Source organism: Oncorhynchus nerka, linkage group LG12, assembly GCF_034236695.1.
Source record: "Oncorhynchus nerka isolate Pitt River linkage group LG12, Oner_Uvic_2.0, whole genome shotgun sequence".
NCBI lineage: Eukaryota > Metazoa > Chordata > Actinopteri > Salmoniformes > Salmonidae > Oncorhynchus > Oncorhynchus nerka.
The window spans coordinates 19,116,804-19,128,414 of NC_088407.1; the positions used below are offsets into that span (position 1 = coordinate 19,116,804).

At 40.7% G+C, this 11,611-nt stretch overlaps 1 protein-coding gene across 1 annotated transcript; it reads right to left on the reverse strand.

The window, feature by feature from the left end:
• Positions 1–741: 741 nt before the first annotated feature.
• On the reverse strand, positions 742–9,187 carry LOC115123005 (butyrophilin subfamily 1 member A1-like). The gene is made up of 11 exons (XM_029652293.2): positions 8,953–9,187; positions 8,496–8,575; positions 5,426–5,764; positions 4,063–4,350; positions 3,032–3,151; positions 2,887–2,913; positions 2,718–2,753; positions 2,576–2,602; positions 2,451–2,477; positions 2,311–2,340; positions 742–2,031 (listed from the first exon to the last, which is right to left on the reverse strand). Exons 1-11 carry the CDS (start codon positions 9,012–9,014, stop codon positions 1,499–1,501), a joined length of 1,569 nt encoding a protein of 522 aa, XP_029508153.1. The 5' UTR covers positions 9,015–9,187; the 3' UTR covers positions 742–1,498.
• Positions 9,188–11,611: the final 2,424 nt, after the last annotated feature.

The window sequence follows — 11,611 nt, forward strand, 5'->3', positions numbered from 1 at the left end:
CTCAATGACTTCAAGTGAACACTATCCAATAGTCCCCTCAATGTAGCCTAACTCTCTCTCTCTCTCTCTCTCTCTCTCTCTCTCTCTCTCTCTCTCTCTCTCTCTCTCTCTCTCTCTCTCACACACACACACACTTTTTCTTGTATACTGAGTATATCATTTATAATTAATATTCTTTGTTTAACTGATTGAGCAAACTTGTATTTTTGTACTTATATTTTGTGGTGTTATCATATCAGCACTTTGGGTCTTCCAACCTGCATCAGTGTTATGTATTTCACTTATTTTCTTTGGTGCGAATAAATAAAACCTGTAAACCTAATGATGACTAGGATTGAGAAACAACTAGCTTCTACTGGCTAATAAGTAGTTGTTTTAACAAGTTTGGTAATGAGCCGTCACATTAAAAACACTATCTTGGTCACTTTGAAGATAATAATCTTTACAATGACCAAGAATGCAAGCTAGTTAGCCAGAGACACACAATATATTGACCCGGTGAAGCCTGTAGTTAGTTGTCCAGTGTAACATCTAGTTGGACCATATTATCATTACAGATATTTCTACCAACATGATAGTTCAAACAGTCTCGGATATAAAGTGATTATATGATTTGTTTTAAAAATAACTATGGCTATACAATATGAAATTAAAATATGATAAATGAATTAGACAAAACGGAATACGTTAGTCTATACATCATTACAGCAAGGGATACTCACTTTACAAACATTGAGTATATACAGAATCAAAACAGAGATTTTAATAGATGTATACAGTTACATCTAAAACATTAGAAAACAGTACAGCTATGAAAAAGGGGAAAACATTCCATCTCACATCGCTCAGATCAATTTGTGTGTGACAAAATAAGTAAAAGTTTAAAGTAACTCAATCTTAACAAAGTGAATAATAGCTAAAGCTAAATAATTACTCAAACAATGGAAGATAATCCGGATTGCACTCCACGCATCAATAATTTTCTCCATGGTCAATTTAAACCACAGAGAGTTTTGGGGTACTAAAGACAGAACAAAAAATGCTATGGCCTTGCCCGACAACTTGTCATGCCTTGGTCTTAGTATTTTGTGTTTTCTTTAATTATTTGTTCAGGCCAGGGTGTGACATGGGTTTAATGTGTTGTCGTATTGGGGTTTTTGTAGGCATTGGGGATTGTGGCTGAGTAGGGTGTCTAGCGTAGGCTTGGCTGCCTGAGGCGGTTCTCAATCAGAGTCAGGTGATTCTCGTTGTCTCTGATTGGGAACCATATTTAGGTAGCCGGAGTTTCACTGTGTATTTTGTGGGTGATTGTTCCTGTCTCTGTGTAGTGTTCACCAGATAGGCTGTAATTAGGTTTTCACGTTCCGTTTGTTGTTTTGTATTTATATAGTTATTTCATGTATCGCGATTCTTCATTAAAGAACATGAGTAACCACCACGCTGCATTTTGGTCCGACTCTCCTTCAATAGACGAACGCCGTTACACAACTGCAATCTTTTATAGGTTCACTTGAGCTTGAGGGATGGGTGAGATTTTGAGTTCCTCTGTACAACCAATCAAAGGACCAAAGAACGGATAGAGTGTCTTATCAAATCTTCCAAGGAAGGAGTGGATGTGGCATTTCTTCTCAACGTTGAAAAACACTATCTTTCCCTCCTTATAGTCCACTAACACCCCCAGCTTTCCAGGTTTCAGTTCAATGGGAAGGACAATAGAAGACCTGTCAACTGTTTTCAATACACCGTTTTCCAAACGTATGCTCCAATAGCCATTCTCTGGAATCATTGGTGTGTTGTTTCTGTTCTCTGGGTCCTGTGCGACTCCAACACTCCACTGGCTCTTCTCCCCCAGGTCAACCTCCCAGTAATGTGTGCCTATATCATATCCCTTCATTCCCAAGACACACTGCTTTTCCTCAAATCTCTTCTCAGTGCCCCTTTCTCTCCGTAGGTCTCCAAACTTGACACATTTTTTATCGTCAGATACAGTGAGTTTGGGGTGTGCGGTGTCAGGGTCCAGAGTCACATCCACTGAAAGAAATACATGTTTGACAAATGTTGAAAAATGTTGAATAAAGCTGTAACACTTGACAGTTAATGAAAGCTATAACAAAGCTATAACACTTGACAGTTGAAAAAAGCTATAACACTTGACAGTTGAAAAAAGCTATAACACTTGACTGGTGTGTGTGTGTGTGTGTGTGTGTGTGTGTGTGTGTGTGTGTGTGTGTGTGTGTGTGTGTGTGTGTGTGTGTGTGTGTGTGTGTGTGTGTGTGTGTGTGTGTGTGTGTGCGCGCGCGCGCGTGTTACCTGCATGATGATACACCATTAAGGTCCAAACTGTATAGAAAGAGGTAATTCATGTTTTACATAATGGGTCTCATGAACAAAACTATATGGGATATAATAAAATGATTTCACATTGACTTGGGAAAAGAGCATATAGTTACCGGTGTCTGGAATTGTTCCAGTTATTCCTGTGTTGATACAAAATGGCTTTTTACTGTACATTATTCTGCATTTGACATTAATGAACCAAATAATGTTACATCTATGTATACCATGTTATACATACCCAATAGCTGATTCTTTTTGGTGAGTTCTGTAAGAGGAACATCGTTAATCTTTCTGAGAAAATCAATATGAAACCAAACAAAGATTGAGTGAAACCGAGCTTAATACTTCATATATTAATATTGAGGATGGATTTTAGATACCTTTCTTCTTCTCTTTTAGTTCTGCTATGACTTCATCTGTATTGATGAACAGTAAAGAAAAAACATTCTGTTAAACTTTGGGATTTTGAATACTACAGATCTGTTCATTAAATTAATTATTGATACGTTAAATAAGTGAGTTAATGAAATTAGACATATTTGATCTTACCAATAGGCTTCAGTTTCTCCTGAATATCTGGAAGTTAAAAACATATCTCTTAAATGAAATGATCGGTGAAACCCTTATCATGGGAATAGAGATGTTCAAGAGAAATACTACATTCGTTCTTATTAAAATAGAAAGAGAGACCAACCTCTTTTCTGGTGCATGACAAAGAGGACAGATGCTGTGATACACACCAGTGCCAGAAACACAGGAATCACAAATGCAGCGATGTAGACGCGGTCAGGGAGGCTGCTGACGTAGAACTCCTCTGTAACAAGATTCAATCAGGGTCAGAGGTCAGTTTTGGGTGCAATTTCCTAAATATCTAAGGTTAAAAAAGACTCCAGTTTAACATTACCCAGCTATACTGAACAAAAATATAAATGCAACATGAAACAATTTAAATAATGCTCACAAACAGGGATGTAAATAGATTTGTGCACAGAATTTGAGAGAAATAAGCTTTTTGTGCGTATGGAAAATGTATTTTTATTTCAGCTCATGAAACATGGGACAAACACTTTACATGTTGTATTTATATTCATGTTCAGTGTATATACTGGATCATGATTGATGATTGGGTTTAGAAACATTTATGGCACCCTGGTGATGTTCCTTGGTTTAGGAATCATGCTTCATGCTCTGGTTTAAACTTGCCTGTTTTTACAGACGTTAATAACTGTAGATACTTCACTCTAAAATAAAGGTTTGTCAAATGTGTTCAGAACTCAAACGTGGTCTAATGCTGTGGTAACTCCACGCCCTAGCAAACCTCTGCATAGGAAGCTGCTTGACCCACAGTCTGCAATAATGCAATTAGGCAATGCCTATTTTCCTCATTCATTTGGTATTGCGGGCATATGACAGATGACCTGGAATGATTGACTCATTTTGATATTAGACACATTTTGAGGTCTATAGTGACATGAGTGATATATCACTTTAACATCTGACTGAAGCTCAGTTCTCCCTAGACCCAGTTGTTCCTATGGGTATGGATCTAATGTTAATTGGCAATGACCCTACAAAAAAATAAAGAGAAAACCCTGTACACAGCAGTACATCTAGATCATAAAAACGGAACCAAAGTCAAGGTCGATCATTGTCATATCAACAGTAGTTTCCATTTTTTACACTTGTTTGTGGCTACTTGCCCTACATTGTAGTGCCTAAACTCACCAGTCATCTGCAGCGCAGACTCCATCTTGGTTTCCTGGTTCTGTGACATCACTACACAGGTGACCGCCCCCAGTTGGTCCATCCCTATTCTCATGTGACTGGTTATGGAGTACAGGACGCCCCCCTCCTTCTGTTTGGGTCTCTCTGTCTCTGCTGAGGTGATCTCCTTCCCACTGCTGTCTGTCCACAACATGTCAGGCTCTGGGTACCAGTTCTCTGAGCTACAGCTGAGCTGGATGAACACTCTGTGGTGCTTCCTCATGGAGATCCTGGGGACACTGCCCTGCTCTGATCACCAAGGATAGAATTACTGTATATACATCAGGAAGATATTCCAAAACTGATTTTATGTGGCTCTGCCAAGGCTAGTCTTGATCAAAAAGTTGTCAACAGACAAAACAAGAAAGTTCCTGCATAGTATCTGATTATTCTGAACTGCCTAATTTTAAAAATCTACGTCAGTTGTTGGCTTCTCTAAGATTCAGCATGTCAACATCTTCAGGAAAGAGTCAAAGATGAATCAGGTCTCTTTTACCAATTCTGTCTAAATTTGGTAAGAAACCATTTACAATAGAGTTCCACAGTAAGAGTCATTATACCCATAAAACCTAGCGATTAAACAGGCAAAGGGTTCTAATTGTTATTCCACCATAAATTTTTCCCATAGAGGATTTTAGAAACACTTAAAATAAGGGCTGTGTTTCCTGTAGGCTTACCCTGGCATGACGTTTTGATAACAAGGTGGCTTTTATCAATGTATTTACATGTATATACCCCCATCAAATGAAATGCTACTTGGCTGCTAATGTGGTTATCATAAAGAATTACAAATGCCATGATGATCTGGACGACACTGACGAATTGAGGCAAAGGTAATAATATTTTGATTAACTATCTAATGTTAGTTACATGTAGTAATAAATTGGATACATTTCTTTATATTGACAATTCTTTGAACTGTCTCGGGCAAGTTTTAAATTGACACAATACCTGTTAGCAAAAGGTGTCAGCTAGAGATGACTTGCAGGAGCTTGCAGGGATTTGTAGTCTTGCGTGAGGTCTACTTTGATGCTAATTAGCATTTTTGAATCTGAGATTAAATAGAGGCGAATATATTGATAAAAGTCACCTTTTCCGAAATAGATTTACATTGTAAATCAATTTGTTATGCCAGGGTTAGCCTACACAAAACACATCCCTTTTTTAATGTATGTGTTTCTAAAATCCCCTTAGGGAAAAATGAATGGTGGAAAAACGATTGGAACCATTTCCCTGTTTTACCGCTAGGTTTTATGGGTATTATTACACCACCACTGTGGGTCTCTATTGGGTAATTGTTAGGCTCTTGATAAGCTTTGGTTACTTGTAACTTGAAGCACAACAGCTGGTTCCTGGATCCAATCCAAGTGGCTGGCTTGGCATTTGTAGCGTCCCCTATCTGACACCTTGACATTCTTCAACAGCAGCGATAAGTTGCCTCTTTCCAGCTTCTGGGTGAGCAGACTCACTCTGCCCTTATAGCCCTCCCCCTCTTCCCCCGTTCTGCTCTTATACAAATACAGGGGGTTAGTGAAGTCTCCCTCCTTAAACCACCTGATATCCATGGCAACAGCACTACTTTGAGGAGAGAGATTACAGGGAAGGATGATGTCATCCCCAGCAGATGCCACTACAGGGTCAGGAGGGACTATGAGGCTGAGGTCTGGAGGGAGAGAGGAGGAGAGGAGAAGGTGTTACAGAAGGTAGGAAGAATGGGGTTTGAAGGTCACAAAGATAAGAGCGGCTCATATTGATCACAAAGACAGTTACATCTTTACAGTTATCTTTTACCAGTGCTAAACCATCAGTGCCCCAAATATAATTGGATCCCTTGATAAAGATGAGCAAAAAGACTGAATAAAATAAATAATACAAATACTGATCTACAGATGTAGGACCTTAAATTGATCACTCTTTTGTTACAATAATTTTTATATTGTAAGCAAACAATACAATTATTTAATACTAATACATTAGCTCAGAGAAAGAGTAAGTAATATATACAGTATTTTTGTATATGAGATGGAAATAGAGGTCTTTGTATCGTGAAAATCTATAACAAAGTCCACACAATAGGCAAATAATGATGACAAGATTAAAACAAATAAATGACAACTGTTAATGAGCAACTTCTGAGTGAGTAGCAGTCTTTTTGTGTATTAACCAATAACAGGACGCTGGTATCAGGACAACTGAGGTACAGCCTTGTTCAACATTAAACCAAATACTCATTTCACATCTAATGTCTATTCTACATAAGCCTTTCTCTAAATGACTCTGCTGCACTGTTCATTCGAAGGCCAAACTCACTGCTGGTGTAAGTCCTCTATTTTTGTGTGATATGACCATAGCACTGGTTCCAATCCAAGTGCCAATGCAGTTTAGCATTTAACTCCAGGCGGTGCTATGGATAGATTACATAAAAATATAAGTCTTTGGCAATGCACACCAGTGGTTGGTTTGGTCTTTGAAAGAACAATGGATATAAAGGAAATACGTAACCCTTAAAATAAAATATTGTGGTGGATCTTTGATGTTATGGGGCTATTTTGCTTCCATTGCTCCTTGAGCCCATGTTAAGATCAACGTCATCATTAACTTTAAGAAGTACCAGGACATTTTTGCTAAAAATCTGGTTGCTGATACTTGACCGCAAGTGGATCTTCCAGCAAGACAATAACCCCAAACATCAAAATCTACAAAGAAATTGTTAATTGAACACAAAATTAACATTTTGCAATTGCCAATCCAGTTTTTGGACATGTACGCTATTGAAAACCAGTGGTTTGAATAGAAGAGAGCAGGCCATAAACGCAGACAAAGGATACCTTACAAAATATCCACATGAATTTCACTTGTGATCACGTGATTTTATGTGGAGTTAATGTGATAACATGTGACAACATTTGAAGCAACAGGTGATGAAACTACATGTGACAACATGTGAGAACATTACATGTTCATTACAATGCTTAGAACATTGTGTCATGGTCCACTGGAGGTTTTCGTCTAGGTGTGCTGAAAATATGTTAAATCTAAAACAAGTTACTGTATTTTTTACAGCTAAGTTAAGGTGTTAATGGACATTAAGCTGGGGTATGCTGATTACTTGGGACAACCTCACTTGGGACTGACAACCTCTTGGTGCGCCACCAGGTCTGTGGACGTAAAGTAGATTGGCTATGTATATATTGCCAAGAATACCTTTTTGAACTTTGCCTAAAGTACTGTAAATACTGTAAATAACAACTTGAAGGTGTTACTTCTATAAAATGACATTATGCTGCTGTATTCTCATTTCAATTAGTGTTAAACAAATATTGTACTGTGACCACACTTGGGCTCAGCCTTCAATGGGATTTGAACTTATAACCTCTTGATCAATAGCAGCCTGAAATGTTCTGCTATATGTCCTGCTACACAACTAGGTCTATGAGCCTGAACGAGACAAGAGCTACAGACTTAGTGGCAAGGAAACAGGTATGGACTTTGATAAAAGCTGCCCAGAATCAAGTTAATAATTGTCAAATTATTGCCACCAACGTAACATCAATAGAAAACTAGCAGTGGTCAAGGACACTTGACCTAGAGGATACATGAATGCTCAAGCAATTTGAACGTGCAAACTATTGGTTGAGTGCATCATTGTTTCTGCATTGCCACCACATCCATACTTCTTGCTTGGAATATGTATTAACACTCTGTCAAAGAACAAGGGCATGGTTAGGGTACAGTGTTGTTCCCTAGGGTACAAAAACTCATAGGTAAACTTCACAGGTACACAAATGAACTCACATGGTACAGTTCAGTACATTGTAGGTATAATTGGACATTTTTCCACCCAATATTTAAAATGTAAGGTACAACCACCACTGTGCTTTGATAGATGGGGACAATGTACTGTACTGTGGGGATCATTTACATATTTGGGGGCACGGTCAAATATTATTTCAAGCATTATGTAAAGATTTTTTTTTAAATCAAATTTACAAATCAACAACAGACATAATATTCTGTTGTGTCTGTTGTCAGAAACAGCGAAATAATTTGATTTATTTTCAATAGTTTACCCCAAGTTCACCTTTGCATAATAATCAGAACTTTTCATTATGTTGCACTTAGCACCATTGTCATCCTTGACCATTAGAACATAGGTGAAGACATCACCTTTTATTAGTTTACTTCAGCAGATATGAAGGAAGATAAATTGTCAGGCGATGGCGGAATAGCAAAATGGCTGCCACAGGAGGTGTTTTTTGCAATGTCTCCCTTTCTGAAAATTCTCAGGGCCCCAAACTTTACAAGTGTACCAAGACTCTTGCTTTTATTAAAAAGTTAACATCGATTTTACATATGCCTGGACTAATACAGTATATGCTTGTAATATTTATTACCTGCAACAGATGAAGTGGCATCGAAGACGACGAGGAAAGTTAGCAAACAGACTTTGTGAATCAAAGGTTCCATTATGCATCTGTCAGGGAAACAAACCATGTTCTGTTAATCATTGCATTTGCCAAGTCATAACATAATATATCCAGTTGCATTAAAGCATTGGTTTGTTTTTAATTCACAGTCCCATCTGAGTAATGTTTGCTGACAAAAAATAAGTAATAATTCAAATATTGTGTTTACATTTATGACGGTTGAAGCACAGAAACAAATAGAAGTGAAGCAATGTGTTTTAGTTCAATGCCAAGACTAAAGGTATGGTCAAAATATACAATGGAAATATGTAACGGGACATAAAAAATCCACCTTTACATTTTCATTATACACGCCAACTTTGTTTGAAAAAGAACATACCTATTAATCAAATGTTTTAGCCATTAATTCACTAGAGCCTCTTACCTGACTGCTGGTCCCAGGAAAGTATACCGGAGAGTCAGTTGTAGATATGAGAACACTTTCATTTTCCATCAATGACTGTATTACACACCCACTTGGACATTTAGGAGGGAAAACACATTTCAAAAGATAGAATATAGTATGGTTTTCAGTTACTGTTAAAGCTGTCTTAACATGTACATATGTATTAATATTCTTTAGATTCATTTATCATGTATGTTAAAGTAGAACGTCTGCATACTGTAGCTCCCAGATGTATGGTACACAAGCCCCCTCTACAGGCTGCTGTAGGGGTAATGTGAGAGCAGTTCATGGTCAGTTATTCTAATACACCAGTTTGTTACAATATATGGTTATCCTGCTGTGAATGTTATAATTGTTAGTTAAACATGAAGCCAGGTTAAAATGTATTTTGACAATTAATCTAGTGACTGTTAGTGGAATATTTTACTATGTATATTTTTTAATTCCAACAAGCCAAAGTATATATAGGTGGTTATTAATCATTAAACTCATTGTCATAAACAGTACCAGTAAAAAGTTTGGACACACCTAATCATTCTAGGATTCTATTCTTTATTTTTTACTATTTTCTACGTTCTAGAATAATAGTGAAGACATCCAAACTTTGTGTCACGCCCTGGTCGAAGTATTTTGTGTTTTTCTTCATGGATTTGGTCAGGCCAGGGTGTGACATTGGTTTTTGTATGTGGTGTGTAGTTTAGTGGGATTGTAGCTTAGTGGGGTGTTCTAGGAAAGTCTATGGCTGTCTGAAGTGGGTCTCAATCAGAGGCAGGTGTTTATCGTTGTCTCTGATTGGGAACCATATTTAGGCAGCCATATTCTTTGGTTGTATTGTGGGTGATTGTCCTGAGTGTCTTGATGTCCTTGTTTGATGTTAGGTGACACAAGTATAGGCTGTTTTCGGTTTTCGTTTCGTGTTTTGTAGTGTTCGTGTTTACGTTTGTTTAAATAAACATGGATCGCAATCGAAGTTTGGTCCGATTCTCCTTCACCATATGAAAACCGTGACAGAATCACCCACCACAGGACCAAGCAGCGTGTCAACAGGCAGGAGCAGCCCAAAGAGGAGAAGCGCAATAAGGATTTCTGGACATGGGAGGAAATCCTTGACGGGAGAGGACCCTGGGCTAAACCAGGGGAATATCGCCGCCCCAAGGAGGAACTAGAGGCGGGAAAAGCGGAGAGGCGCTGGTATGAGGAGGCGTGGATGGAAGCCCGGGAATCAGCCCCAAAAATGTCTGCGCAAACTCCCTGTACTTACCGGGGGGGCTAGAGAGACAGGCACCTGCGGGTGCATAGCCCTGTGCACCAGCCTTGCGCTCAGTGTCTCCGGTTCGCCTACATAGTCCAGTGCGGGCTATTCCACCTCGCTGTACTGGCAGGGCGACCGAGAGTATTCAAGCAGGTAAGGTTGGGCAGGCTCGGTGCTCAAGGGCTCCAGTGCGCCTGCACGGTCCGGTCTATCCAGTACCACCTCCACACCCCAGCCCTCCGGTAGCAGCTCCCCGCACCAGGCTTCCTGTGCGTGTCCTCGGCCCAGTACCACCAGTGCCAGCACCACGCATCAGGCCTACAGTGGGCCTCGCCTCTCCTGCGCTGTCGGAGCCTTTCTCCTCTCCTGCGCTACCGGAGTCTCCTGTCTGTTCAGTGCAGCCAGAGCTGCCAGCCTGCATGGAGCAGTCAGAGCTGTCAGCCTGCATGGAGCAGTCAGAGCTGTCAGCCTGCATGGAGCAGTCAGAGCTGTCAGTCTGCATGAAGCAGCCAGAGCTGTCAGTCTGCAAGAAGCAGCCAGAGCTGTCAGTCTGCAAGGAGCTGTCAGTCTGCAAGGAGCTGCCAGCCTGCATGGAGCAGCCAGAGCTACCAGCCTGCATGGAGCAGGCAGAGCTGCCAGTCTGCATGGAGCAGTCAGAGCTGTCAGTCTGCATGGAGCAGTCAGAGCTGTCAGTCTGCATGGAGCAGTCAGAGCTGTCAGTCTGCATGGAGCAGCCAGAGTTGTCAGTCTGCATGAAGCAGCCAGAGCTGCCAGTCTGCAAGGAGCTGCCAGTCTGCAAGGAGCTGCCAGTCTGCAAGGAGCTGCCAGTCTGCAAGGAGCTGCCAGTCTGCACGGAGCCGCCAGAGCTGCTAGTCTGTAAGAAGCCGCCAGAGCTGTCAGCCTACATGGAGCAGCCAGAGCCGCCAGTCAGCATGGAGCAGTCAGAGCCGCCAGTCAGCATGGGTCAGACAGATTCTTCCAGATCTGCCAGTCAGCCAGATTCTTCCAGATCTGCCAGTCAGCCAGATTCTTCCAGATCTGCCAGTCAGCCAGAATCTTCCAGATCTGCCAGTCAACCAGGCTCTTCCAGATCTGCCAGTCAGCCGGGATCTGCCAGAACTGCCAGTCAGCCAGGATCTGCCAGTCGGCCAGGATCCGCCAGTCAGCCAGGATCTGCCAGTCAGCCAGGATCTGGTGGATCCATCAACCTGCCTGAGCTTCCTTTCACTCCTGAGCTTCCTTTCACTCCTGAGCTTCCTTTCACTCCTGAGCTTCCCCTCAGTCCCGAGATTCCCCTCAGTCCCGAGATTCCCCTCAGTCCCGAGCTTCCCCTCAGTCCCGACCTTCACCTCAGTCCCGATCTGCTCCTCAGTCTAGTGGGTTTCT